Here is a 27201-nt window from a genome sequence, read left to right as displayed (position 1 = left end):
ATTTAACACAGGATAAATTCTGAAAGATTTACCGGAAACTACGTGGGAATTCTTGCTGTCCTTTCTACCAGTCAGAACACACTTGAGAGACGCGCCCAGCAGTTTGAATTAATAGGCTCTGGGACGGCAGCTGCTCCGGTTTATTCCTTCTTCTGGTTGAATCTGGTCTGCTGATGAGTTCACTGTCACACTCTATGAATGGAACGTATTGTGGAAAGTAGCGTTTCTGTCGTCCCGTCGGGTCGTGGTGTAGTTTACGTGGAGTCATTGAAGGCAGCATGACGGGCAGTATGTTGACTCCCCCCGTGGCCTCGGCTCAACTTCCTGCCTGCCATAACTTCACTGTATGCAACACAGCGGGACAGCGTTTTCGCTAGCTGCTCCATACACCTGATGAACACAAAGCTGTAAGTGTTTTTATTCGTATAAAGCCTTGCCCAATAAAGCTACACGGTTGCTCAGCTAGCTTAACGATAAAAAGCCTAACATTACCTCTATCTACAAACACGGTAGCGTTAACTCCCTGTAGCTTCTTGTGCTTAGGCCAGCTCTACATTAGATTAGTGTACTATAATGAGCCGCGGATGTCTACGTCTTACATATGGGTTTGTTGTCTTTTATGGCCAGGAAGATTACAGTAAACCAGTACGAGCCTAACGCTGAATCGTTACCTCAAAATTAGCATAGCATGTAGGTAGTTAACACTGGGCAGAAGTTACCTGTAGGTTAGAATATGCTAATTTAGACTCTGTAAATAGTTATTAGCTTCTTCGAACCAAAGAACGAGTACAGTAGCCGCAGTTAGCATGGCAAGCACACAAAACAGTGAATTTTACCGCTGTCACCGGCACGTGTGATTGAAGTGGATTAGTTAATGCGAGTTAGTTAATGCGAGTTTAACGTTACTGCACGAGCTGTCAAAGTGAAGGAGGAGGGGCCTCGCTGTTCATAACACACGGAGGCGGTTGAACCATAAACTGACTTCACGATGAACAGGTGGACGCAACATTTTTACTCCTCTTTTCGTTTAAACTGCCAGCTATAAATTACAAAAAGTAACCCATAGCGTGTTGTATATGTTGTGTGTTTGCTAAATCTAAAGATAAAGAAGAATAAAATGCTATAGTGACAGAGACACAGGGAAGTACAGGTTTGTTTGGCATTAGCTTAATTGCTACAGATGCAAATTAGCTGAGCTAACTCAAGCACGTTTGGATTAATGTTTTTAAAATGTCATTGTCGATACATGTGCATTGTCCCCTTTAGATAGATATGATAAGAACAAAACATGTCAATTCTATTCCATTGAATGTAGTTGCCATATAAAATGCTATTAATAATGACAAATGTCTGTCAGTAATGAGGCCCTTAATAAGTAATAAGGTATTACGTTAATAAAATGTCCATGGCTGAGGGCTCATGAGTATTAGCATGAGAAATTTTGTTTTTGCTAAGTGTAAAGAAAGGTCTTTGTTAGTTTTCACTGGGTACAGAGAGTTCTAAAATTACTGAGCTGGAGAGTCTGAGACCAACAAGCAGATATTGGGTGGAAGGAATGTTGTGGTGGGGAGAATTGAGTCATTCAGGGAAATGGCCCATACCCTCTGCATGTTATTCTCCCTCTACGAATGATGTGGTGCCTCATTGTGCTCCTCTTGTGCCAGGACTCCTCCTCCTCCTCATACATTTTACTGCAGTCTTCATTGCCTCTGTCAGTTATGTTCGCTCAAGGTTTTTCCTGTTAGTTGCATCTCCTGAGGGCACACTGAGTTTCTGCACAGTGCCCTCCAGCCTCAATACAGCTGGCAGAATTCCTGGAGTCTTGCCCTTACCGTGTTTTTGAAAATGCACATAAGTTCATTGTTTACATTTATCCCAAAAGTATGAAGTATATATTTATGCAGGATATGGACAACTAAAGCAGTCTCTGCTTGTGTCATAACACACTGTGTTAGAGAAAAGTTTCAAAAATGACAAAAAGTCTGAGCAGCAGGATTTTTTTTTATTATTATTTCCTGTCCCTTTAATCCTCTCATGATCCCTGAGAGTCATCTCACAAATGTTGTGGGGGTCCTGACTCCCTGGTGGGGAACCACTTGCTTAGGTAGACAGCCAGGAAAGGAGTCAGGAAAGGCGGTGTCTATGGCACGACAGCAACAGCCAGTCGCGAAAAGTGTGTCTTCTGGTTTTCATCGTACAAACCAGTTTGTAAAATTCTTAACATTAAGTGCCTGCTTATATAGAGGCTGACTGCTGCTCCTCTTCTCAGGCCCAGGATTGGTCATGACGCAGCAGGAGCAGCAGGAATTCATGGAGAGCCTAGAAGTGGCCCTCTCCTGGATGCGTGCCATCCAGGAGAGGCTGAGGGCCAACGACAACACCCAGGGGCCCCGTGATGCACTGGAGGCCAGACTCAAAGAGACAGAGGTGAGATACTTCACTTACTGTTTGACCCTTCATCTCTGACCCCGCTGCTGCTTTAGTGCTCTGTAATTAGACTCCAGAATGGAGACAGCTGCAGTGTCTGGTCTTTGAGCAGGACACAGTATTTGAGGATCTTTTTTGTGACCAATTTTTAATGACATTTCATTAGATATACAAACAAATCAAGAAATCATGGACACAGACAAGAAGCAGTTAAAAAACCTACATGAGGTATGTCTCATGCACTAAATAAGACACATTCAGTCTTCATACAATACAGAAACCAAGTGTCTAAAGATCCTTAGAGAGTCTGACATTTTAAATAAATAAATGAATTTTAGAAATCGAAAGTATTATAGTGTCTGGATATAGCACATTCAAGTCTTAATTTTTGATGTATGATGATGTATGTCCATCATTGAATAATATTTAGTGAGGATAATTTGTAAAGCATAATGAATGAAATGAAGTCTAATGAGGAAAATAATGATCTTTTGATTGGTTGTTGTATAGTATTTCTAGTGCTCCCTTGAGCATTTGATCTTTATTTGCTTCTTTATTTTTGTTTTTGGCCTTTTAAATGCAAATCTTAAATGTAAGTTTTCAAAAAGTGTTTAAGAAGTGGGATTTTTTTGTTCATAATATAATGATATTTTAATTAATTTCTTTGGGGAATGTGGGGTCACTGGCATGGCAATCGTGGTAAAAATTAGTACTAAGGAGAACTGAGAATCCAGTAACTCCCAGCCTTTTCCTCTTCTGGCAAAGATGCTTGGCAGGAAGAGGGACAGAAAATGAAAGGAGTTAATGGGAAATGTGGTCTTAATTTTGTGAAGTATTGGCACTAATGATACATGTTGTGTGAAAAAGCTGCTAACAATCATCTAAGTCCAATTCTAATACGTGAACAGTAATTGTAATATTTGACAGTATTATTATTATTATTATTGTTATTATTATTTTTTTTTTTTTAGATTTAATTTACATTTTGTATGGACTAAAGTTCTTCTCCCTGTAACCCTGCTGAATGTGTAGAAAATCCATCAGTCGGAGCATGAAGGTCGTATGAAGATGGACATGGCGCTGGTGGCTGCAGAGAGCCTTTTGCAGAGTGGAGATGAAGAGCTGAGGAACCACACTCATGCCAAGCTCAAAGACCTGAAAAGCCAGTGGGAGGAGACCTGCACCTATATCATCCACTGTCACAGGTGCTGCTCTATTCACTGCACACTCAGTTATGTCCCTTCAGGTGTGCATTGTAAATTGTAGGTATTTGACACTCCTCCTGGTTAGTTTGCCCTGTCAGCTTTGGTTATGTTCATCACAGTTCAGCTGTTAATGCTCTGTTCTGAATATCTGTGGAAGTGTGTTTTCAGCTAATGTTTTATACCTGAACCATCAAAGATGCTGACAAGCCATGTACACATACTGCATTAAAAGTTTCAGATGCCTTTAAAAACTGTATTGGTAATATTAAAACAGTAATATTATCCAGATCATGGTACCACAGTACATAGAGGTGCTTAATTTTTACTTTGTTTGTCTGAGAGTTTTATCAGCAGATATACTCTGAAACAACAGCATGTGAGCTTGCTAAATGGGCTGAGTATGTCATCAGGCAGTTATCGCTCTGTTGTTGTTGACACCTCTGGTTTGCACAATATCTGAGGTTAAATGACAAATAGTTGTGGTCGTTGCTTTGCTCAGCAGATAGTTTACTGTTAAGTTATATAGGTAGATAAGTAGGAAGGGAAATAAGAGACAGTTTTCTAAGAACTCAAATGATCTTAATGACAAGCTATATCACTGTGTCCCACTAGCAACTTTTAAAATCGATTCACCTTATGTCACTATAGATTTGTACTAAAAACATACTCACGTGAACACAGTAATAACATATACATACAATATGTAGTCTGTGGTTATCCCAACCAGACTGCTAAACCTAACTCTTCTTCATGTGTTACACCTCACATCTTAGTCGGATCGAGTGGGTGTGGCTCCACTGGAGCGAATACCTGAAGGCTTATGAGGAGTTTGAGCTGTGGCTGACGAAGCAGCAGTGCGGTCTTGATGTCAGGGTGGAGCTTCAGCTGGGAGTGAAGGAGAAGCTTTGGCAGGTGGACCAGCAGAGAGTGGTGGTGAGCGACATCCACAGCCAGGCCACGTTACTGGAGAGGCTGCTGGATGAGGCTGCTGCGCTGCACAACAGAACCCAGGACCCCAGTGTGGAGCCCCAGGCCCAGGAGAGGCTGCAGGAGGCCTACAACAATGTCAGAGACAGAGCTGAGGTGAGGTGCTTATTTATGTTGTCAGGCTCTTCACTGTTCATCTAGAGCCTATTACATACTGAGGACTCTGATTCCAAAAAGTTGGGACGTTGCGCAAAACATAAATGAGGCTATGTGATAATTTGCTGATCCTTTTTGACATTCTCAATTGAAAATAAAGTTAATATATTTAATGTTGGACCTCATCAGCTTCATTGATATTTGCAGCTATATGTCTATTCTGAATTTGATGCAGCAACAAGTTTCAAACAAGTTTGGACAGGAGCAACTAAAGACTGGGAAAGTTGTGGAATGCTCCAAAAACACCTGTTTGGAAGATTCCACAGGTGAACAGGTTCATTGGTAACAGGTGATAGTGTCATGATTGGGTATGAAAGGGCAATCCTGGAAAGGCTCAGTTGTTTACTTGTGAGGATGGAGCGAGGTTCAACACTTTGCGAAAATGTAATCGTATAAAAGATATTACTGCATGGGCTCAGGAACACTGCATTCAGTTTTTCTTTACGTTTTACACAATGTCCCAACTTTTTTGTGCATAGAAGGTATGCATCTGCTCCGAGCCATTAAAATAGGTGTGTGGGCGATGTGGCTGCACAGCATCATGCCTTTAGGGGGGGCTCACAATCCTGTAGTTTTGTTTTTCAGTCGTAACCCAACATGTTCAAAAAAACATTTCTGCTCAGTAGACTTCATTATTCATAATCGAGGTCATGTGTTTTTGTGCTCCCTGGGTTAAGCATCAGCCAGCAAAAATAGAACTGCTTGCTCACGCAGGAGTTTGAGAAAAGCAGGAAAACATAAGCTGAAACTAGTTTAAAAAGAGTAACAATATTTTTTTTTCTTATTGGTTAATCTTGTGTTTATTTGATTCACTGATAAATAATGCAGTCTCTAAAGTGTCAGAGAGTAGTGAAAAATGCCCATCACAACATCACTGCAATGTTTTCAAATTGCTTGTTTTATCCAACAGTCTAAAATCCCCTGTGAAACCCCCCCTGTTGATTTGGGCCCCTTGGCTCTATATGTGAAGCCAACAGTCTCAAACCTGGGTTTTAAGATGGACGGTGATTTTAAATTGGACCGTCAGATAAGTGCAGTGGTCAAATCGAGCTTCTTCCATCTCAGGCAATTGGCAAAGGTGAAGCCTATTCTCCAAAGTCAGCACTTTGAAACAGTGATTCATGCCTTTATTACTTCTCGGCTGGATTACTGTAACGCCCTTTATTTTGGAGTCAGCCAGTCTTCCCTCTCACGTCTCCAGTTGGTCCAGAACGCTGCTGCTCGTCTCCTGACTGGAACACGTAAGAGGGAACACATAACGCCTGTCCTGGCCTCCCTCTACTGGCTGCCTGTGCATTTTAGAGTTCACTTTAAGATTCTTTTATTCGTTTTTAAATCTTTAAATGGTCTCGCCCCGTCTTACCTCTCTGAGCTGCTTCATCTTTACATTCCTGCTCGGTGCCTCAGGTCGGCTGATCAGCTGCTCCTGGAGGTACCGAGGTCAAAGTTGAAGCTCAGAGGGGATCGTGCCTTTTCTGTCGCTGCCCCAAGATTATGGAACGACCTACCTTTGTGCATCAGACAGGCCCCCTCATTGTCCATTTTTAAAACTCGTCTTAAAACACATTTTTATTCCTTGGCTTTCGACCAAGCTTTAGACCTTGCTCCTGTTTTATTGTGTCTATTGTTTTTATTGTTTGTCTTATATTTTTAGGTTTATTCATTTTATCTATTTATTTATGTTCCTATGTGCAGCACTTTGTCACAGCTGTGGTTGTTTTTTAAAGTGCTTTACAAATAAAGTTGAGTTGAGTTGAGTTGAGTTAAAAACCAAAGATGCTCAAAATCTTCACACTGGAAGCTGGAACCAGAGAAAGATTTCTGCTTGATAAATGATTTAAACAACAGATTGATTAACAAAATTGTTGTTGAATAATTGTCTCTTGATCAGCAAATCCGGGAATCGATTAATTGACTAATCATTCCTAAGTTTACTGCTAAAGAAAGAAGACTTTGCTGTTGACACAACTCTGTGCATTGCATACAGTGTGTACTGTGTCCTATCCCAATCAAGTTCCAATCCAATACAGCGCACAGAGCACACTAGACTACACACTGCAGCTTTGTTCAGACCAACCACTACTCCTGTGCTGAAATACTACCTGGTCCCAGGTTTCTGTTTGCTGGTTAAAATTCGGTTCATTTCAAATTCTTACACAAATTTGCAGTTAATTAACTTCTGTTCAATTAATTGACATGCTGTGAGCCTGGTGCATACAGGCCCCCTGGGTGCCAGGGCAGTGGTTGTGTTGCATATGCTTTTGTAGCGGATGCACACAGTAGGTGTTTGAAAGCTAAAAAACCCCCCAAAACACTACCAACAACAGACGTTTATGCAGTTTATTCTTTTTGTTTCTATGCTTTATCACGTGTGCCCCTTCACACTGCTTTGGTATAATATGCCATGCAACTGGAAGTGGGGTAGTTACGACACATGTACAGAGCAGACAAGAGTGTGACAGCTCTGCTTATGCTAATGCAAACGAGAGCTGGTGCATGGGCTTGTGGTTTATGTAAAAGTGCACACAGATTGTCAGAAGTTAGAAAAAAGAAAAAAAACACTCAGAGAAAGAAAATGAAATTAAACCGCGAAATGAAAGCATGTTAATCCTTTTGAGGAAAACAAAAGCGAGTTCCTTTGTTGGAATAAGGAACAGCCTCTTTGTAACAGGAAACACAGACCTTGAGAAACACTTGCAGTTGCAATAGCAGTGCCTTGAAACGGAGACTGTCATTTTGTTATGCTCTCATTCTTTGCGTCCTAACAACCACCACACACACACACACACACACACACACACACACACACACACACACACACACACACACACACACACACTCACATGCATGCATACATGCAAAGACACATGTAAACATACACACAGTGTGTGTTGTTGATGAAGTTTGAGTTAAGATTAAGTTTTGGGAAGTTGTTGTGGGGGTGGCTGTATGTGTTTGTGGGATTTGCATAGTTTTCGATGTCCAGCGACATTTTGAATCGAAGTCAGCACACAAATCAGTGAGCCTGTAATTTACATTAACAGCGAGGATTTCAAACTTAAATTCCACTCTTTGTTTGAGTGAATCCCTCAGCGACATGACTGTACACAAATTTGAGATTAAGGAAAGGCATGTTCGTCTTTATTATGTGCATTTCTAATCAGATCTAGATGCTGCAAATGGAGACAACTGTTTGCTGAATTCTAGATGGGAATAATTTCTATTCAGAGTAAAGATACTGTTGAATTAGTCAACATTAACAGATGCATGCTGGCTGCTTTTCTCCTCGTGTGAGCACACAATGAGCTGCTCTTCCCTTTGCAGACAGCTCTTTCATATGTCAGTCAGATTTAACCACACGCCCACATCAGTGTTAACCTGCATCACATATCCAGTTGAACACTCCAGTTAGCTTGTAAAGCTGTATTTTTAACTCCCAGTGGGAAAGTTGTGATTTAAATAATGTTGTGTTTCATGGGCTAATGTTTCTTTGAGGCACCTCCTACCTGTGACCTTGCTCTTTTTGGTAGTCTTTGTCTTCTTGTTTAAAATTTCATCACACTCTCAAGAATCATGCGCTTGAAGTATCAGAAAACAGAGCCTCTCACAGGAGAATACAAATTCACATTGCTATTCAGGCTCCTCTCTCAGATACCTGAGTGTGGAGCCTGTGATGTGTGCTAAAAGATGTTCATTCATTTTGAACAGTGTGATGCTAAAAATTACCACAAGGTGTGTCTCTTGCTGTGCTAGGAGCGTCTGTCGCTGCTTCAGAAGATTGCTGAGGAGCACCAGACGTACCAAGGCTGCGTTCAGAGGTTCCAGTCCTGGCTGCTGTCAAAAACCAAGGAGCTAACTGATCTGATGGAGAGGGAGGATACAGCCGAGAACAAGCTCAAAGCCTTACAAGTGAGAGTCACTGACAGTGAATTAGGTAGCTGCTGTTTGATGTCGCCATATTCTTGGTCTTGAAACCTGTCATTGTTATTTTCAGCCATGGAAAGGCGAGAATATTCTATTTGGAGTTTGAATAAATGTTCTCAGCTGTGTAACAAGTACTTTTGTACTCTAAAGGTACCAACCAAAGGAAAAGCAAGTTATCCTCATGGTCACTGCAGCAAAACATCAAAAGAGCATAAATGGATGGTCACAATACAATAAGTGTGGTCTGCAGCATTAGTGTTGAGGGCAGAACACAAAGACAGTAATTCTCTCTAAGCCCACTGAAAATTGAGTTTCTCAGATGATCTATGTCTATGTTTGAGTGTGATTTTACAAACATTTATGCAGTCTGGAGTGTGCTACCAAAAAAACTAACTTTTATAACTAGTTTTGCAGTGTTTAATTAAAATCATGAATAGATTGACCACTTCAAAAAATATCAGAAATTAAAAAAATATAATTAAAAATGGAAAACAAATGGCACAGTGCTCATACAGGAAAGAGGACCTACTGGGAACTATAAATGTCTGTATTTGGAGTGACCGTGAAAACACATCTCCCTCTAGGACAAGAATCTAAGTCCAATCATTTAATGTATTATGTCTAGAGTTAGCTTAAAGCTAACATTTTTACATTTACAAAAAGTTTCATCCATTTTTGCTAAATTAATTAAATTATTGAACATATTCAATATACATAAATACATTATTTCTAGTGTGAGCTATTATACAACAGGTAATTCCATTTATATCAGCCGCTGGCCTGTATTTCATTGCAAGAAATTCAGTTGTCCCAAATATTTCATGTAAAATATATAAAAACGTATGATTTTGAAGTAAGTTGTAATATCATTTTTCCAACTCTACCTTTGTAATCCAAACATATTTCACGCTTCTTCTGCCCCTGCCTCAGGCTCTGGACGACAGCGTGGCCGGCGAGGAGAAGACCCTGCAGCATGTTGAGGGCCTTGCAGAGGCGGTGAGGGGCAACACTTCTCCTGCAGGGGCGGAGGTGGTGGTGGAGGAGGCCGAGGAGTTGAGACTCGGATGGCAGAGGCTGAGGCAGGGTCTGTGTGAGGCTGAGGAGGGTCTGCGCTCCAGCCTGGACTCCCACAGTCAGTACATGGCCAGGTGCCAGCGGCTGGGTGAAGACATCAGCCGCCTCAGGGTGATGATGCACAGGCTGGACCAGGAACTGGAGGAGAGTCGCGAGGCTGGGGACCATATTGACAGCACTGAAGAGCAGATGGTGGGCCAGTGGAAGAAATATACGGTAGGTTTTTTTTAGCATGTCATTACTGATATTATTTAATTCAAACAAGTGTGCTTCAACTCTTCCTGACACTGGTTTTGTTAGAATTTGATGCCGCTGACTGTTTTCTGATTCTGTCAAAGTTGTGTAGACAGAGCTGTTGACTGTCCAGCATAACAGAACAAAACTGCAATCATTGGCAAACAAGCTGTCTTTACCAACAGTGGTACCTCCCCTCATCCTCACTTGTGAGTGGTAAATGGACTATATTTATATGATGCTCTACTAGTATGACCACCACTCAAAGCACTTTTCATAACACAAATCTACATTCACCCATTCACATACACATTCATACGATGGCGGCTAGGCCGTTAACTATTCACGCACACACGCACCAGTGGCACAGCATCAGGAGCAATTCAGGGTTCAGTGTGTTGTCCAAGGATACCGACGACCCTCTGATACATCATGTATTTATGAATGCAAGCTGGTCCATGTTCTTGGATGCATGTGTATTTCTGTGGTCTAACTCAGCGGTCCCCAACCTTTTTTGCGCCATGGACCGGTTTCACTTAAAGCAATATTTTGATGGGCGGCATAGAAACAAATAAAAGCAAATTATAAAAAATACAACTCTCCATTATGCTGAATGTAGTTGTTGTAATTAGTGGGAGCCCTGCGCTTGTTTCTCTTCAATGTAGGGCTGGGCGATAAAACGATAACGGTATGTCTCGCGATAGACACGTCAACAATATCAATAAAAAATGCTTTCGATAGAACATTCGATAATATTTTTTTTCTTCGTCGGAAGAAACCTGAAGTTACGAAGCGGTGGTTGGGGACCACTAGTCTCACTGGGAAAAAAAAAGATAGGAATTTGCAGTGCAATAATGCACTGGAAGTGCAAATAGTCGTCTTGTCCCGTGTGCCATACATATAACTTTTCTGGACCACGATAAAGTACTTAAAGATGTCTTTGTTGTATGGTCAGGCAAACTGTTTACCTGTGGAATATTCCAAACAGGTGCTTTTTAGCATTCCACTACTCCTCAGTCTTTTGTTCCTGTCGCAACTTGTTTGAAATGTGTTGCTGCATGTGTGCTGGTTATCCATATACACAAACAAGACATCTGCATACTCCAGGAGACGTTTATCTATGGAAACACAACTTCCTCATTTCCCAAATCCCAATTAGAGAAACCAGGTTTCTACATGTCATTAATGAAATGAGCTTACTGGAGAAAGCCAGCTATGAAAGCAAAGTGTGAAAAAGCAGCTTGACTCTCATCAGAATTTCTGCCAGCTGAAACCAGTGAGAAGAGCTCAGACAAAGACGAAAAACAAAACTGTAACTGTGAAAGCAGGAAATCTTGCGCTCATGAAGGACCCCATTGCTCATATTTATAAGCTAATTAAGGACATTGTTTTCAGGGCCTTTCAGTGGACAGATAGCAGACTGTAGAGATGGGGTACAGTATGACAAGCAACACATGGCAGCAGCTGAAATCCAACTGTTGTGGTTACAGTATGGTAAATGTACAATTACTGCAAAATTGGAGGATTTTCTATGAGTATTCATAAACAGACATGCCACTGTTGATTTTATTCATTAACACTAGTTGATATTGTGAATTTCAAACTGTTCTTATTGTTGATATGATCTTTGCATGTCACTACTAATGCTAAAACAATAATGTTTTTAATAGCTTTTCAAACCTTATGTTTATTTAAAAGGCTATATGTAGCATTTGTAATCTTCAATGTTTTTTAAGATAACATCTGGCCAGACGTTTTATGCTAAATTCAGTGCTTGACAGTGTTTGATTTTTCAGTGCTGTGGACACATTTCGGTTTGTAGGAAAAAAAGATTGAGGTTTGACACCCAGCCATTTGTTTAAGTTTTTTACTTCAGCATTGCCAATTTCACTCCACGCCTTCCCAGCATACCAAAATATATTGCACTCCATCTCTCCCCCCGTGTTGTCTGTTTTCCGTGCTGTTTTCTTGCACACCTTCATTTTATTTCTTTTTGTCATTTTGATGCCCTCTCTTGATGGCTTTCTGCGTTACGCAAACATCATTCCTCCTCTAGTCCCTCATGGAGGTGATAAAATCTACGTGCCCTGACATGATGACTCTTCACTGGATTCTTTATCTCCATCAGAGTATATTTTACAAGCTGTCTCACATGCCTGACACACGAAACAGACTCCAGCAGCCCTGTGAGTGAAGCTGCTTTATCACTTAAGTGGATTCACTGAGTGGCTGAGAGCCGCGAGTCACAGTCCGGTTATCATTTCTATCTGCGTGCCTCATGCTGTGACATATACAAGATTCATCCACCTCTCTGTCTGGAAAGTCACTACTGGCTGTGGATTAATAAGCAGTCCCTTGCTATTGTGTAGCAGAGAATTGGGAATAAACATGACAAGTTTTGCCTCTACAGAATTTAGCTTCCGTATGTTTACCAGCCATGACAGTGCGGCTTGTATTTGGTATTGTGTGTGTGTTTATGCATGTTCTGGAGACACCTGTTGATTTTGTCAGTGCCATAGCCTCACAACCATTTAAGATGCAGTCATGAAACTTGAAGCAGCCCCACTTTACTTCCCTGGCCCACATTCATTTGAAGTTGCAGATTACTGTATCCCAGTTAGGCGTGTTGAATAAATCTGGCACAATTCATGTGTTCCATTGCACCATATTTTTTTGCACCATGTCTGGCAAGATGGTCTAGTTTTCTGTACATGTTTGCAACAGGGCAGAATCGGCAAGAGACAGAGAATCTTACAGAGGAATAGTTCTGTACCTGTGGACCTGTGTTACTGCTTCTGCAGGGTGTGACTGTAATGCTAAATGACGTGGTGGACTCCTCTGTCTGTCATCTGCAGCGATCTGACACAGTCTGTTATAACTTTTAGTTTAAGACGTGAAATGGATTGTAAACAACAAATATGCCATAATGGTTGAAATACTTTACCACTCAGAAAAGAAATGCCAAACAATTATAGACCATGCTCCACTAATGGCCCTAACCTTAAAGAAAATGCAGTTGTGTGGCCTGAATAAATGCAAGCATTTAATAATTGATGAGAGCACATTTCAGTTTTTGAAAAGAAGACATCCCAAACTTTTTAGCCTCAGTATTTAGTAGAGAATTTCACATCTCTGTGTTGAATACTGGATAGATACTTAGGGTACTCAAATAATCAACTACCAACAAGTCAACTTACCAAATTTCAGCAGTGTCACCGCCTACACCTGGCAACAATTTTGCTAACTGTGGCTACTAATAGCTGAAATTTAACAAGATGGTGACGTGATAGCCTTGTGTCAGTTGAAAGCATTACAAGTCTGGAATAATTTCCGTTTTCTGCCTCTGAATCAGCTCTTGTGAAGGAAATTTGGGTGCTTCTCAAATCGCTCACTAGTTCAGTAGGTAGTGAGTCTAATACAGTGAATTGATTTTGGACACTCACTAGGTTATTGCTTCAATGAACAGTAACACTGATGAGGAGTCACTGAGCTAAGATTGATCTATTGTCAGATTTCTCTGAAGACAGTTGGAAAGCATTTTCTTCAATCGGTGATTGTTCATTACCAACATAGTGGGTAAAAGTTTACAATTTTTGTAAAAGTCACAAAAATAAACATTAAAGTTTCCATATCTAGCTGTATGAATAAGTGTTGTTTAGGTGGCCGTGGCTCAGTAGGTAGAGCCAGATGGCCACTCCACTCCCGAATAAACATTCAATTTGATCTTTTAGTTAGATGTGTCGATGAAGTCTGATGTGACGGGTTTTCACACTGCAACTCTGCAACTCTGCTTTTCAGTCAACTCTTTTTACACATCATAGCAGGGTAATCACTGCCAGAGCTGCTAAAAGTCATTATGGGTACATTTCATTTATTTGTTCAATTAGCAGCCCCTCACAATAATACTAATAACACTGTTGGTTACTCATTGATTATTGTCTGCAGCTGTGTCATTTAGTCCATCATGACATTAAAAACAGCTGAAGTATATTTACATGAACCACTTTTCATGGCTTTGTTATTGTGTATGCTGGCACATCTAAATGGAACAGAGCCATCAATGTTATTAGTTGCACCTGTGCTGTTTTTGCTTTGACGAGTCAAAAATATCCACTTTGAGAACAGTCTATTGCCTCAAATGCAAAATACAGCAAACATCCACTTAAACCTAAAAAGCAAAGTGGAAAAGACTGTGGACAGTGGTGCCATGGCTCCAGACAGATCACAAAACATGGATATATACTCACAAAGTCTCAAAGAACGCTTTTTAAAACCTTAATTTTAAAGTTTTCATTTGTGAAAGTGTTCACAAGTCACATTAATTCTTACACGCCCTGTGTGTATCATATTTTTTCATTTCCACCACAAGGCTTGATTTATATTAATATTAAAATGATGAAAGAGTGTGTGCTGTTAACATGAGTAGCCAATAATTTATAGTATTAGTGTGGCTTAGAGACATGACAAAAGTTTTGAAAAGGGTCTATTGCAGGTGTGGGCAACTTTTTTCCTTATCAAGGGCCATTTGAATTTTTTAAATATCCATCAGGGCCATGCTGAATTATTGAGCACATGTATCACTAAAATTTAATGCAATAACTGGAACTGCTTCTCCTTGGGGAGGCGTCTAATGGCAGATGGTAGTGATGACGATGCTGCTTGAAGCTGGTTTTCCAGGTTTGGATCAGTCAGTCTTGAGAGGAAGTGTTTGCAAGAGTCAGTTTTGAAAGAATTGCTCATGATTGAGCCAAACAGTGATGCCAACTTAGTGCATGTCTCCTCAGAATGGGAAAATTCTCAGGACCTACCTACGGTTGCTTTGCAGCAACAAGGCACTCCTTCATAAGTTCTCCTTCTGAATGAGGTTTCACCTTCTTAGTTATTAGCTCACTCACCTCAAAAACTTGACTTTATAACACTGTCCCTGTCAGAATGTGGTGTTGTGAAAGCTGCTTGTTTGGCACCCAGATCTGAAGAGTATTAAATGCATCCAAGCATCTTTTTCCTTGCAGCTCACCCAGTTTAACGTGTTTCGAGATGTAATGACTCTCAAGATTGGCTTTTTCATCACTGCAAATGCGTCTCCACAGGTTAACTTAGGCACACTGGCTTGCCTTCACATCAACAAAAACCTAATAATCTGGAAAGGGTGACATTCTGCACCTGCTTTTCTTCACAGTTGCCATGATGCATTGACATAATCATTTCACTTTTTTTTTTTATTTTATCGCAGAAAAAGTAATTGTCATCTAGAGATTTTTTTTGTTTTTCTGAGTTGCTGTTTTGTATTTATGAACTACCTCACTGGCTGGATCAGACAGTCTCACAGGCTACATACCACTGGAGGCTGGAGGAACCAGAAAACCTGTTATTTGAACTTGGCATCGTTTCTGCATTATACCAAGATGGTTATGCCCACTTCCAACTGTGTAGTCATACCACATAAACAAACTAAATTAGCTATTCTTGTTGTGTGACATGTTTTTAGAGGTTGATGGGACGAATTTATCAGTCTATATGTCATTTCTATTTAACTGAAAGAGTGAATTAGTTCTAATATTGGATTTTAGTTTGTGACTCACTCCACAGTCCTCTTGCCACAGGCTTTATAACATTACTGTCTTTCTTTGAGCCAACTACAGTAGGTTGTATCTATGTTCTGAATAATGTGACATGAACATGGCATTAAACAGTATAGACATGTCTGTGGTAAAGATCATGCTCATTGATTTGCTGCTGTTATAGCTGAGCTTATTTCACTTATGTTCTGTATTTATGTCTTGCAGGGTGTGAGGAATACTTTGGCAGGGGAGGAGTCCCAAGTGGAACTGCTCAAGGCTCAACTCAAGGAGCTATTCAGGTTCTCAGAGGACTCACGCCACCTTTCTGACGATGTTCTGGCTATTGTCAAAGAACATCAGAGGTATGTGACAGGAAGCCTACCACTGTTAAAAAGCTGTTAAAGTCAAAACATTGTCCGTCACATGTTGGTGGTGTAATACCTGCATGTAATTCTTGTTCAGATTTGCTTGCAGTACCAGATTTTTGGATTGGCCTCAGAACAGTTGCCATTCCTTTCACTGGGTTCACATTTAATGATAATGGTTAATAATTGACTCTGTATTAAGGAAGTAGGAAAGGAAGGAAGGACACTTCCTTCCTTTCCTACTTCCTTTAAGAAGATCAAATAAATAGGAATAAACACTGTCAATAAAACATATCAAATATTTTGAGTTCAGTAGGCACAGTACCATAGTGTTAGTACTCTAATAACAAAAGCCCTTAGTCGCAAAGACAGAAATGCAGACCAGATATCAAAATATCAGATATCACTTTTGAATAGGATTAAAGGATTAAAACAAAGTAATATAGAAGATTGAACTATAAATAAGGTAAGAATAAGAAAGCAAATGCAGTGCAGTGCAATATATGAATTAGTGCTCCAAAATGTAATTGAATAAAATGCTGTGGCAGACAGAAAAATCTTAATCTCTGATTTAAAAGGCCTGAGAGTTGGAGTAGACTTAGTGTTCTGGGCTGATATGTGGAGCAAAAATCTGAACACTACTTCTGTGCTTAATATGGGCTCTGGGGACATAAAGAAGACCTGTCCCAGACCATCTGAGTAGTCCAGATGGTTCATAACGGAACAACAGATCAGAAATTATTTTGGCTGTATACCATTGCTTCATAAACCAAGAATCATATTTTAAAGTCAATTTTTGACACACATGGAGCCAGTGTAAAGATCTGAGAAATGGGGTGATGGTGTCCCCAGTCTGAGTGAGGAGCCGCGGTGCTCTAAAATAAAATATGGACATGTTTTTCTAAATCCTGCTGAGATATTAGTTCTTCAATTCTTGTGAGGTGATAGCCTGATTTTTTTCGAATTGACTTAATGTGGCTGTTAAAATTTAGGTCCGAGTCCATGACTACGCTGAGATTTCTGGCTTGGTTTGTTATCTTTAACATTAGTGACTGAAGCTGAGCACTGACTTTTAATCATTCCTCTGTGGTTTATCTTTGCTTGACTGAAATATTGTCTGTGTTCAGCTTTGGCACATCCAATCACTGATTTGTTCGATGCTCACTCAGTGCTTGTATGGGACCATAGTCAACTGGTGTTATAAAATCTGGATAAATGTAAGCTATTTTGTTGTGTTCTCTATAATCTTTGCTAGTTGGAGCATGTAGATGTTGAACAGAAGAGGCCCAAGAATCAAGCTTAGAGGGACTCCAGATGTCTTTTTTGCCAGTGGCAGAAAGTCTTACAGTTGTTCAGTCTGTCCTGTGTTGTGGTCGACTGTGTTGAGCATCCAAAATTTTAACCGTAGGCAGTGGGAAGAGGATTGCACAATTTCCTCTCAGGTTATATGAGTAACAGAATGAAATTGTGTCATGCCAATTGACCTGGTTTTAAGTGGATTCAAGAACAATACAGACCCTGCATCCGATATGGAGCAACAGACAGCTTGTTTGTTTTTGTGAATTTTGTCAGTGAGGGATTCAGGGATGTACCTGATTTAGTGCATGAAACAGAAGAGTACTTGTCAGCGTCGACAACAGTAGCAATTAAAGAAGATAGTTTCAAATACTAACATGGCCCAAGGGATTAGTGTGCACTTTGACAGGACTGATATACCCACTTTGAACACTTTTCGTGTGTCCTCAGAAATTGATGCAGTGCACCTTTTAAGATTCAATTAAGCCCATGAACAGTTAGGGCAGTGGTCAGTGGCAGACTCTGAACAACCCATGACAAAAACAGTTAAAAGTTCTGAAAAGACTAATACAGCTTGTCACCGCTCCTGCTTTTTCTGCCATCAAAACACAGTAAACTCCTTGAATGTTGGCATGTTTAATTATATTTACCTTATGCAAAATTTGAAGGAATTCCAGGAACACAGTCAGCCAGGGGTGATTTGGTCCTCATCTGCCACCTAGTGATATACTCCTTAATTGCACACAAAGAACTCAGTCAAGTGTAGCAACAGTGACATACGTGTAGCTGCCACTTGCATGCACCCTGGTAAAAGCAAGTATATGTTGTCGTTTTTGGCGTTAATGTTGATGTAATTCACATTTAAAAGGTTTTAAATAGTCTTACATACAAGGTCATAAAAAATTGCCTTTCCTTCCTTTGATTTTCTAATCACCTTGGATGAAAAAGTTTTTGACAAGTGCAGAGTAATATTTTGCAGGTCCTGATATTGTTTGTGTATTACATGCTTTGCCAACACTTGCATAAGAATGAAAATGCAGGGCACGGACAGAGGGTTGATGGGATACACATTATTACAGACTGTAGACTGGATAGTAAACATGACCTAATTATCCAGCTACTTTGCCGTGGGCCAACAGTGCTGCTCAGCCCCTGTTCCTCCTGTTCCTATGCTGGAATAACACCTGGCTCCAGGTTTGCTGTGTGGTAATGTAATGAAATGCAAATTAGTTCAGGAATATACATTGTGTGAACACGCTATCAGTTTCATCTTAAAACAAAATTATTACCCTCAGATGTTCTTCAAGGTCAGTTAAAGCAGGACCCGTGCGAAGTCTCTGATCTTGTCAGTTGATATTGTTCTTCAGTGCTGCTTATTATTCACTGACAGTCACATTACTGCAGATGAAGTGCCACAGTGGAACTTGGGGCTTTGAGGCTAAAGGGAAGTTGCCCACTTTGTCCCGCTGGTAATTCAGCCTTCCGCTAACTGCATATTAACAGTAAGTGGCAGTAATGCACCTGAAATGTAGTTATTCAACAATAAAGCAGGAGAATGCCACAGGCCAATGCAAACAAAGTAGTTTTTTTTGTTTCGTGTCTTAAAAAAAGGTTTTGCAAATATTTTAGGAGTTAGGAAATGTAACTTAAATCAGCTTCAAACTGCATTTTCCCTAAATTCTCCCTGATAATGATCATAACGAATGCTTGGGGAAAATCCAGTCAAAATGTGTCAACAGAATCAGGTCATAGTTAAATGTGCTTCTCTTTGCCTTTTAACAGTATAAACTACTCAAAATGATAAGTAAATATATCACTTGTCTGAATTCTATGTCCCTGCAGCAGGTTGTCCTACTTAGCTTTTAGTGCTACTCTCAGAGATTTGTGGGGCTTAATGGAGTGCCCCAGTTTTGGATATTTAAAACTCAGACATGGGCTTTGCATCCCTGTAGATGGGAGGTAATGATGATTTAAGTAGTATTTTGGTTAAAAAGCCCAAAATAAAGCAACATCAAAACAAATGAGACAGCTTCACAATGTGCGCTGTGACGTACAACAAACCATTAAGCATCCCATGTATGAATTTTGCAGCTTTAAAACCCTAATTATGTGCACTAACCCTATTTGCCCTTGGTGCACCAACAAATGGTGGTAACACTTTTTTAAATGGGCCCATTATTTCCTGATAGCTTCCTAATAATTTCCTGAGTTTCCTGGAAAGAATTATGTGTGTCAGTGGTAATTGAAGGGGAAATGAAGACACATTTAGAGCTTCAGATATGTTATTTTAGTGTATTTAGAGTGGAGCAATGCAGAGTGGCTACACTCAGACCACTTCTGTAACTCTGCTCTCTGATCCCATTGGAACTTTAGTTAAAGCAAAAAGAGAAAACAAGGATGCTAGATTTAAAAATTGAGACTGTTGTTATCTACATTTCATTGTAGTCCATAGCATCCTAACCACTTTGTGCTGCCTCCTTCTGTGCACTACTTCGTGTAAACCATTTGCTTTTGAGTGTTTGGTATGGAATTTTGAAGTTTCCTCCAACTCAGCAGCATCAAGGGAGGCTTTGTGCGTTTAAACTTTTTAAGTAAACAATAAAGGATAAAACAACCAAGCCTCCACAGCACATCACAAGGGAAGAGGAGGGCAAAAACAGAGATCAGTGCATCATCTTCACAAGCACAACACCACTCCCCACACAATAAACCCCAAAATACACTGATTAACAAACACAACCAGCATAACAAACCCACTACAATCTGTGTGTGTGTGCGCGCGCGCACGCGCGTGTGTGTGTGGGCGCGCGCACGCGTGTGTGTGTGTGCATGTGTGTGTCTGTGTCTGTGTGTGTGTGCGTGTGTGTGGAAATCTCTTTTTATACCAAGTTCTCTGCTTGAAATTGCCCTGTGTTCTTGTATTGCAGTGTCAAATGCAGAGCGTCAAGGCTGTGTTCAGAGTCCGAGTCAGGGCTGAGAAACATTCTCCAGGACCCACTGCTGGTCTACGCCCAGTGGAGCCACATGGTCTCTCAGGTTCTGGAGGCTTCTGCTGAGGTTACTGACTTCTCCCACATTGCCATGTTGGTCCAGAACATAGAGGTAAAACACACATAATTCCTTAAAGTGGTTACAATCCAGTTTGTCACACTAACAATGTACACTACCTGCTCAGCTCCAAACAGTTAGCGACTGGCTGGTGAATGTTGTGAAGCATTTAGCAGCTAAAGAGGCATATATTTTTCTCAGGAGTTGGTAGAGACCAAAAACATTCATGTTAATGTTACTCTGTAACTGCTGGATGTGTAAATAGCAACTGGTTGCCACATAAACTTAAAAGGTGATGATATTTCAATGTTGTCTTCAAAGCTGATTTCCTCTGCCTCCAAGTGGTTAAACACATTAACTAGGGTGCTTTCACACCTGTAGTTTTGGTTGAAATAAGACGAAGAAAAAATGGGGAAAAATAAAAGATCCATTGTCACCTTTTAGGTTTTGTCTGTTTGTGTTCACACTGACTTATTACAAATGATCTAAGAGGAGTAAACGTGAAGTCATATCGACAGGCAGGTGACTCATTCATTGCACATCCTGCGTCATTAGCGTACATGGACCTGTGGGTGAAAGACGAATTCTAGGTACTGCTGCTATTTACTGATGCTGCTCCTGTGTCTATCTTCTCTGGTGTCATTAAGAGCTCATAGATTCTGTGATTGTTCTGCTTTGCTTTCATAACATTGTTTGAGCTTGATTGAAAGCTTTCTTACCGGCCTAAATGAAGGGATCAAACAGGCAATCACACCAGAGTTTGTTTGAACAAACCAAGCAGGTTAGCTGTGAAACTGGCCATAGAAAACGTTCACTAACTTCTATAGTACGAAATAGACCTGAAGTCTGTTTGAACTGTGATCCTCATTACAAATCAAACATATTTGAACTGTGCTACAGAACTACAGACTACAGAATGTCAGAACATCTCTGATTTTCTGTCAGATATAGACAGTATTTCATGAAACTGTGTGTTATCTCCCAGACAGTGAAAGCTAATGGATCTGATAAATAATCTGATCATATCTGTAATGTCACAGAATTTTACAAATGTGTCACTGTCACAGCTTAAATATATTATTTCCCCCTCTCACAAAGTTCTTTTAATTGGTCTTCAGCCAAATCGCAGAAACCTCAGCTTGCTCTGACTTTTTTTTTTCTTTTTTCTTTTTACATCAGAGACGCAGTGGAAATTCTGACAAGTCAGAAAAATGTTCATTTGGTGCTTGTGTTGGAAGTCAGCCTCACCTTTTTCCAAAGGCTTCCTGTCTCACTCCACTGTTTAACTAATATCGCACAAAATAGTGAAGACAAACAGTGTTACTTCACATATTGTTGGGATCTGGGTTAGTGTATCCAAGGGTCACCAAAATGAAGAAAAAAAAAACTGCTAAAGCCCATAATTTTACGTCGTGCTTCTAAGAGTTACATCACTGTGGTAAAACTGTATAGTCATAAAAATTCAGTGTGAAATTTGGTAAAAAAAAATTCTGTGTGGAGATATTTTGTGGAGCATTTAAACAGGGGTTGCCTGAATACAAGTTTGAAAACAGCTGACTTCATGTGTCCTCCATTTCTGTCCTTCGTGGTAGCATCTGCTGAAGGACAGTGTCCAGCTGCAGGAGCGTTTAAGTCTGCTGCAGGTGAAGGGGGACCTGCTGGTCTCCGTATTTGGTCCTGAGAGGTCTGACAGCCTGCAGGACGAGCTGAGCGCCGCTGTCAGGAACAGAGAGCTGCTGCACACTCAGCTGCTGCAGAGGAAGAGTAGACTTCAGGTAACAGAGTGTTACTGGCATTCATTTGGCTTAACTGCATCTTACATTTTTAATGTGAACTATCAAAACCATTTAGAAAAGTGGGAACATATCAGGCCTGAAATTAAGTCATTTTTAGGGCAATGTAGGGCACCAAGACCAAAACCAGTGGTGCTCATAATTACATTGTATGAGACAGAACAGTACACAATCAACAATTAGGAGTCAGTGTATTGAAAAGCAGTATGGAGTCTATTAAAACTGTAACCTGAATGTTTGATTTTGACTTTTTTCTATCACAGACCTCTACGGTTAGCAGCCCTAAGGTCTCAAGGTTGGACAACACAGAGACCTCAGATAGTCACACATTAACAGGGGTGGGGGTCAGGGCATATGTAGGTACAGTAGGAGTAATATTTGGTTTTGACTATCCAATAGAGTACCACAAATGTAGAAGATAGGTATAGAATATCCATAGAAGGAATAATTCAAAGAGTACACCCCTTTAGAAAGGACATCTTCAGGATTTGGTGTGGCACTACCTTGGTTCACTTGTGGACATTGTATTGCTCATCATCTCCTTGAAGCATCAAGCCTGCGATAAATACTTCAGCATAAGACATCTGAAGTCTCCTGGTGAACTCCTTCCTTCAGCTCACAAGAATTTCCACCATAATTGTAATATTTTAAACTATTGCCTGATTTAACCAACTTGCAAACTCTGTCATAAACCTCAGCAAACAACTCAAAATCCATTTGATTGTGATATGTCATGAAACCTGATCCCCATACTAGAAATGTAAAGAATGGCCGTAACTGTAGAAGTTAGGGTTAGGGTTATGAAACTTAACTGTCATTATTAATTGTTTCAGAATCTGTTTTTCAGCAGCTGCCTCTCGCCACACAGTGTGAGGTCAATGTTTCTCTGGAGGCAACAGTCAAAGATGCGAGTAAATGAATGGCAGCAGAGTTTTAGGCTGCCAGACTAGCTGCAAGTGGGATCTAAAAATAACACCACACCCACTCTCATTTTTCATTTGTCGGTGTTATCTCCATTGGTGTGAGGTGACACATATGCACACAAACTCTTAATTGCTTCCTGCATATTGTTATACTTTGAAAGATGTGATAAAGCACTGTAATTTAGAAGGCAGCAGCTCATTGTGCAGACCTCATTTCATTATGGAGTAGTTGAAAACAGAAAGGAGATGCTCTGGTTTCAACACACAATCCAGACACGACTGGCTGAATAACAACACCCTGAATGACATTTTTCCCACTTATAGGGCTTAATCTCAAGAACCAAGGACTTTGGTGACGCCTACGAGTTGATTCGCTTAAAGCTGACAGTTCTCCGGGACCGACTGGTGGCAGCTGATGGCCCCCAGCCTGACATCCTGGCTAAAAAAAGCCAATCTGACCAGTTCAGGGTGAGTTCCCAGGTCAAACCAAGGCCAAGATGCTTGATGCCTCCAGCAGATTAAGTAGATAAATTCAGATCAAGTGTCATGGAACGTCTCCACACTGCAAACTTCAGAAGGTGAAGTTTTTGCAGTGCAGGCTTTATCAGATTCAAGAAAGACACCAGAGCTTGATGGAATGGTGTTGATCCATTACCAACAATAAGAATAATGCTGTGTTTTAATTTACTACACCACAATTTACATTTATTACACACTTTAGACAAGTAATTTATTAAAGCGTGCTGTAGTGATGTCTTGTGTTTTGTCACCTTCAGCCAGCCATTGGTTTCACTTCATTTCAGTTCACAATGAGAATGACACTGCTATGCCTTGAAATTCCTTATGAAAGATTGTGCTGCAGCATCGCACTGAATATTGCAGTATCCAGTACCTAAAGTCTAGATATGTGTGAATGATGTTATAAACTAGCTTGAAGTTCACTGCCTGCCAGCATGCATTGCCTGAACTGAAAGTTTACACTGAAACAACAGTTGTGTGTTGTGTTATTTCCCATGGCATGCTATTACACTTTGTGTCTTCTGAGTCCACAGGTGATCCAGAAGGACCTGGAGGACTGTGAAGCCCACATTATAGCACTGGAGACTCTAGTCTCATCCAGTCAGAACAACAGGACTCAGTTTGAGAGGCTCTATGCTGACTGGAAGCATCTGCACAAAGCAGTAAGGGTAAGAAATGAGAGGGGTTTAAGTTCTGAATCATTTCTTTCTGGCTAAAACTAGTCCTTGATATCTGATGAAGCCTCTCCCCATAGTTACATCTGCACCAGTCATTTTCTTTATATTAACAATGAATTAAATGAGTGTGTGTAATAGGGGTAAGGGGTTGCTCATTGTGATAAAAGACACATAATTTATCACCAACACTGCAGTTCCTCTCAGCTCTTCAGAGTTTTGTACTGTCTTTTTGACCCCATTTAAGTTTACTTGTATTACAATGTTACTTAGATAAGGAAAAAGCATATTAATGCAACGTGTAAAGGCATCATCATCGCAATGATCTGCCCGCCCACATGTGGTGATAGTCTGGCTCACAATGTGTTTGGATCTTAGGTAGGTGCAAACATAATCCATGCAATGTTCTGCAATCTGTAGGCTACACAACATGCAGGTATTTCTTTTTAGCCAAAACAAAATCTGGAATAATTTAGAGAGTAGCCAAACAAAGGCTTCTAATTACTGATTAGACATCTATTCTGTGCCAGCTCTCAACAATTCTTAAAACTGATGTTTTTTATTTTTTGTGTATAAACTGTCAAGGCAGCGGAACAAGAGATGTTGCCTTTATTATTTTACATGTTCTTCCACCTTATCCAAAACTTGGTGCCTACATAACCAATTCCAGGTGACTTGTTCAGAGTCCAAACATTTGGACTTATTGTTCTTGTGGACTTTAACACAGCAAACCTGAACTGCCCACTGTAGAACTGGTAGTGCAGCATCTGTTACGTCATTGGAATCTTAAGTTACTATTGTATAATGGAGGCCTTTGCAGATGTTGCCATTACATTGCATGATTTTTTTCACTGCCGCTGACTTTCTTTTCCTTTTCTTTGCAGGTGAAGGTGCATGAGAGTGATGAGAGTATCGCAGAACATGAGAGCTTCCATGACAGTCTGCTGAACATAGAGAAGTGGCTGATGATCATGAAGCAGAAGCTGGAGTCCTTCCACAACCCCTCAGGAGAGTGGAGCATAGAAGGTCGCCAGCATGAAGCTGAGGTGTGTGTGTGTGTGTGTGTTATATATTGGCTGCTCAGCAAGACATAATCTGGCAGAGCCAACCCTCCATCCTCCTTATCAGCACTCAGACAATCATTTGAGTGCACGTCATGGTCTCAGTTCAGTACATGGTTCATTTAAATATCATTCTACAACACAAGGTTGTTTAACAAAATGCAATTGTAGTCCCTTTAATGTATGTTACGGGTTAAATAAATTCTGTAGAAGGATGGCTAATATTATAAGTCATGAGAATTTGCTATTTTTTATGGTGGAGTGTGGAGGATGAGCTCAGGAGTCTCACAGCCCAAGGAAAGGAGCTGCTCTGTAGTCTGCTAGTACAGCACTGGATACTTCTGCATCATTTGCATCAGTTTCAGGTGATGCACCCACTTCAACATTCAGCCACTGTAATTAGGATTTTTCTCCTAAAACAATTTTCCCGGTACTAATTCCCATGGAGGAAATATGCGTAAGAGATATACATTCCTTATTTGTGTTGGATTGGTCAGTGGGACGGGTGTAGTGTTTCTGATTAAAACATCTTTAGCTGAACTTTGTCGGCTTTACTGGGAAGCTACAAGAGAGCAAATCAGGATGGCTTGTGACACATGTACGTTCATTCAGTTACCTCTTAGCAGAGGTAATTCTTTGATCACTGCTTTTTGTTTACTAGCTAGTATGGAGATCTTCCAGCCCTGAGCGTCCAATGAAATTGCATCTGTAACTTTCTGTAACTTTTGTGAGTAGAGAAAACCTACCTTGTCTCGTCTTCTTTTTTTTCTTTTTTTTTTCTTTTTTTGGAAAAAAACCTTTTAAATGCTAATTTCTAATTATTTTTAAGTGTGTATTTTCATCTGCCTGCACTCTTCTTGAATTGTTGCATTATTTAAGGCTCCTATGACCTGATTTTGATAATGTACTGAAATGAACTGAAACCAGTGGGCTGTAAAGCACATAGGATATACTGGTCCTTGAAGCAGTCTTCCTATAAGTGATCCAAACATGATTCTGACTGTTATTTCATCATGACAGATAGATGGCATTTTCCATCCTGTTTCTCTCTACGATCAGCATGTTTGCTTTATTCTTAATTAGGAGCCCTGGGAACATTTTTGTTTTGCTTATAGTTTGGAAGTCACGACCTGCAGGTGTCTGGGCTCATGATGGATATACTCCTCACTTCATTAAAATCCATTTCCCCTGCTCTAGATTTCATATCATTTACATGTATTGTTCTGACAACTAGCTCTATAAAAGAACTGACGACAGCTCGGTGACCTTACATGATGACCCTAGTCATGAATTTTAATGGCAATACCACGGAGTCTCTCAATAATTACATTGTTCGTTGTTACACTGACCTACCTGCCAATTTCATCACCACCATGGGTTGAAATTCTTCACCTGTGCATTTCATTAATTCAGAGCATTTTTATACCTCTGTGGCGGTGATCGTCATGGACATTATGTTTTCGGTTACGTCCCATTCTTGTGGATGCGATATCTCAGGAACACTTTGAGAGAATTTTCTCAAATTAGGCACAAACGTCCACCTGGACTGCAGGATGAACTGTTCAGGAGCTCTGCTCTGTCAAACTATGAAGTGGACATCAAATAAATGTACCAGTGTGCTGAAGAGCTTCAAGAGTATCAGCCTGAAACAGACACCAGGAGCGATCCGTTCCAAAAAATAAAACCATAAGCAGCCGGTACAGTTTAGAAAAGAAAAATTCAAACACTTTCTTATCCCTTTGCCCTTTTCCCCATAGTCATTGGCCAGTTAAACCAGAACACAGAGACATTAAACGTGTTATAGAACGTGTCTGATACCAATGACATGCTAAATGATGATACTCTCAGCAGACTTGCATATTCTGAAAACAACATATTCATGTGTAGCTTAGACATGTAGTGACCAAGCTGTAACAGTCAAGGGCTCTTTATAGCTGTGATTAATTACACCTTA

General features: G+C 40.3%; 1 protein-coding gene across 1 annotated transcript in view; it reads left to right on the top strand.

Moving 5' to 3' along the window:
- Positions 1 to 311: 311 nt before the first annotated feature.
- Positions 312 to 27201, top strand: part of syne3 (spectrin repeat containing, nuclear envelope family member 3) — a 43407-nt gene continuing 16517 nt past the window's right edge. Inside the window, exons 1-12 of the mRNA XM_070979654.1 lie at positions 312 to 407; positions 2270 to 2427; positions 3460 to 3632; positions 4406 to 4715; positions 8529 to 8684; positions 9630 to 9989; positions 15794 to 15930; positions 20157 to 20331; positions 21870 to 22052; positions 23318 to 23461; positions 24046 to 24180; positions 25071 to 25232. Coding sequence (XP_070835755.1) covers positions 2284 to 2427; positions 3460 to 3632; positions 4406 to 4715; positions 8529 to 8684; positions 9630 to 9989; positions 15794 to 15930; positions 20157 to 20331; positions 21870 to 22052; positions 23318 to 23461; positions 24046 to 24180; positions 25071 to 25232 — 2079 coding nt within the window. The 5' untranslated portion in view covers positions 312 to 407; positions 2270 to 2283. The remainder of the gene's footprint in view (positions 408 to 2269; positions 2428 to 3459; positions 3633 to 4405; positions 4716 to 8528; positions 8685 to 9629; positions 9990 to 15793; positions 15931 to 20156; positions 20332 to 21869; positions 22053 to 23317; positions 23462 to 24045; positions 24181 to 25070; positions 25233 to 27201) is intronic.

This window comes from Chaetodon trifascialis, chromosome 14 (assembly GCF_039877785.1).
Source record: "Chaetodon trifascialis isolate fChaTrf1 chromosome 14, fChaTrf1.hap1, whole genome shotgun sequence".
Classification (NCBI taxonomy): domain Eukaryota; kingdom Metazoa; phylum Chordata; class Actinopteri; order Chaetodontiformes; family Chaetodontidae; genus Chaetodon; species Chaetodon trifascialis.
The sequence above is the reverse complement of the archived record's forward strand: the minus strand, read 5'-3'. Positions and strand labels throughout refer to the sequence as shown.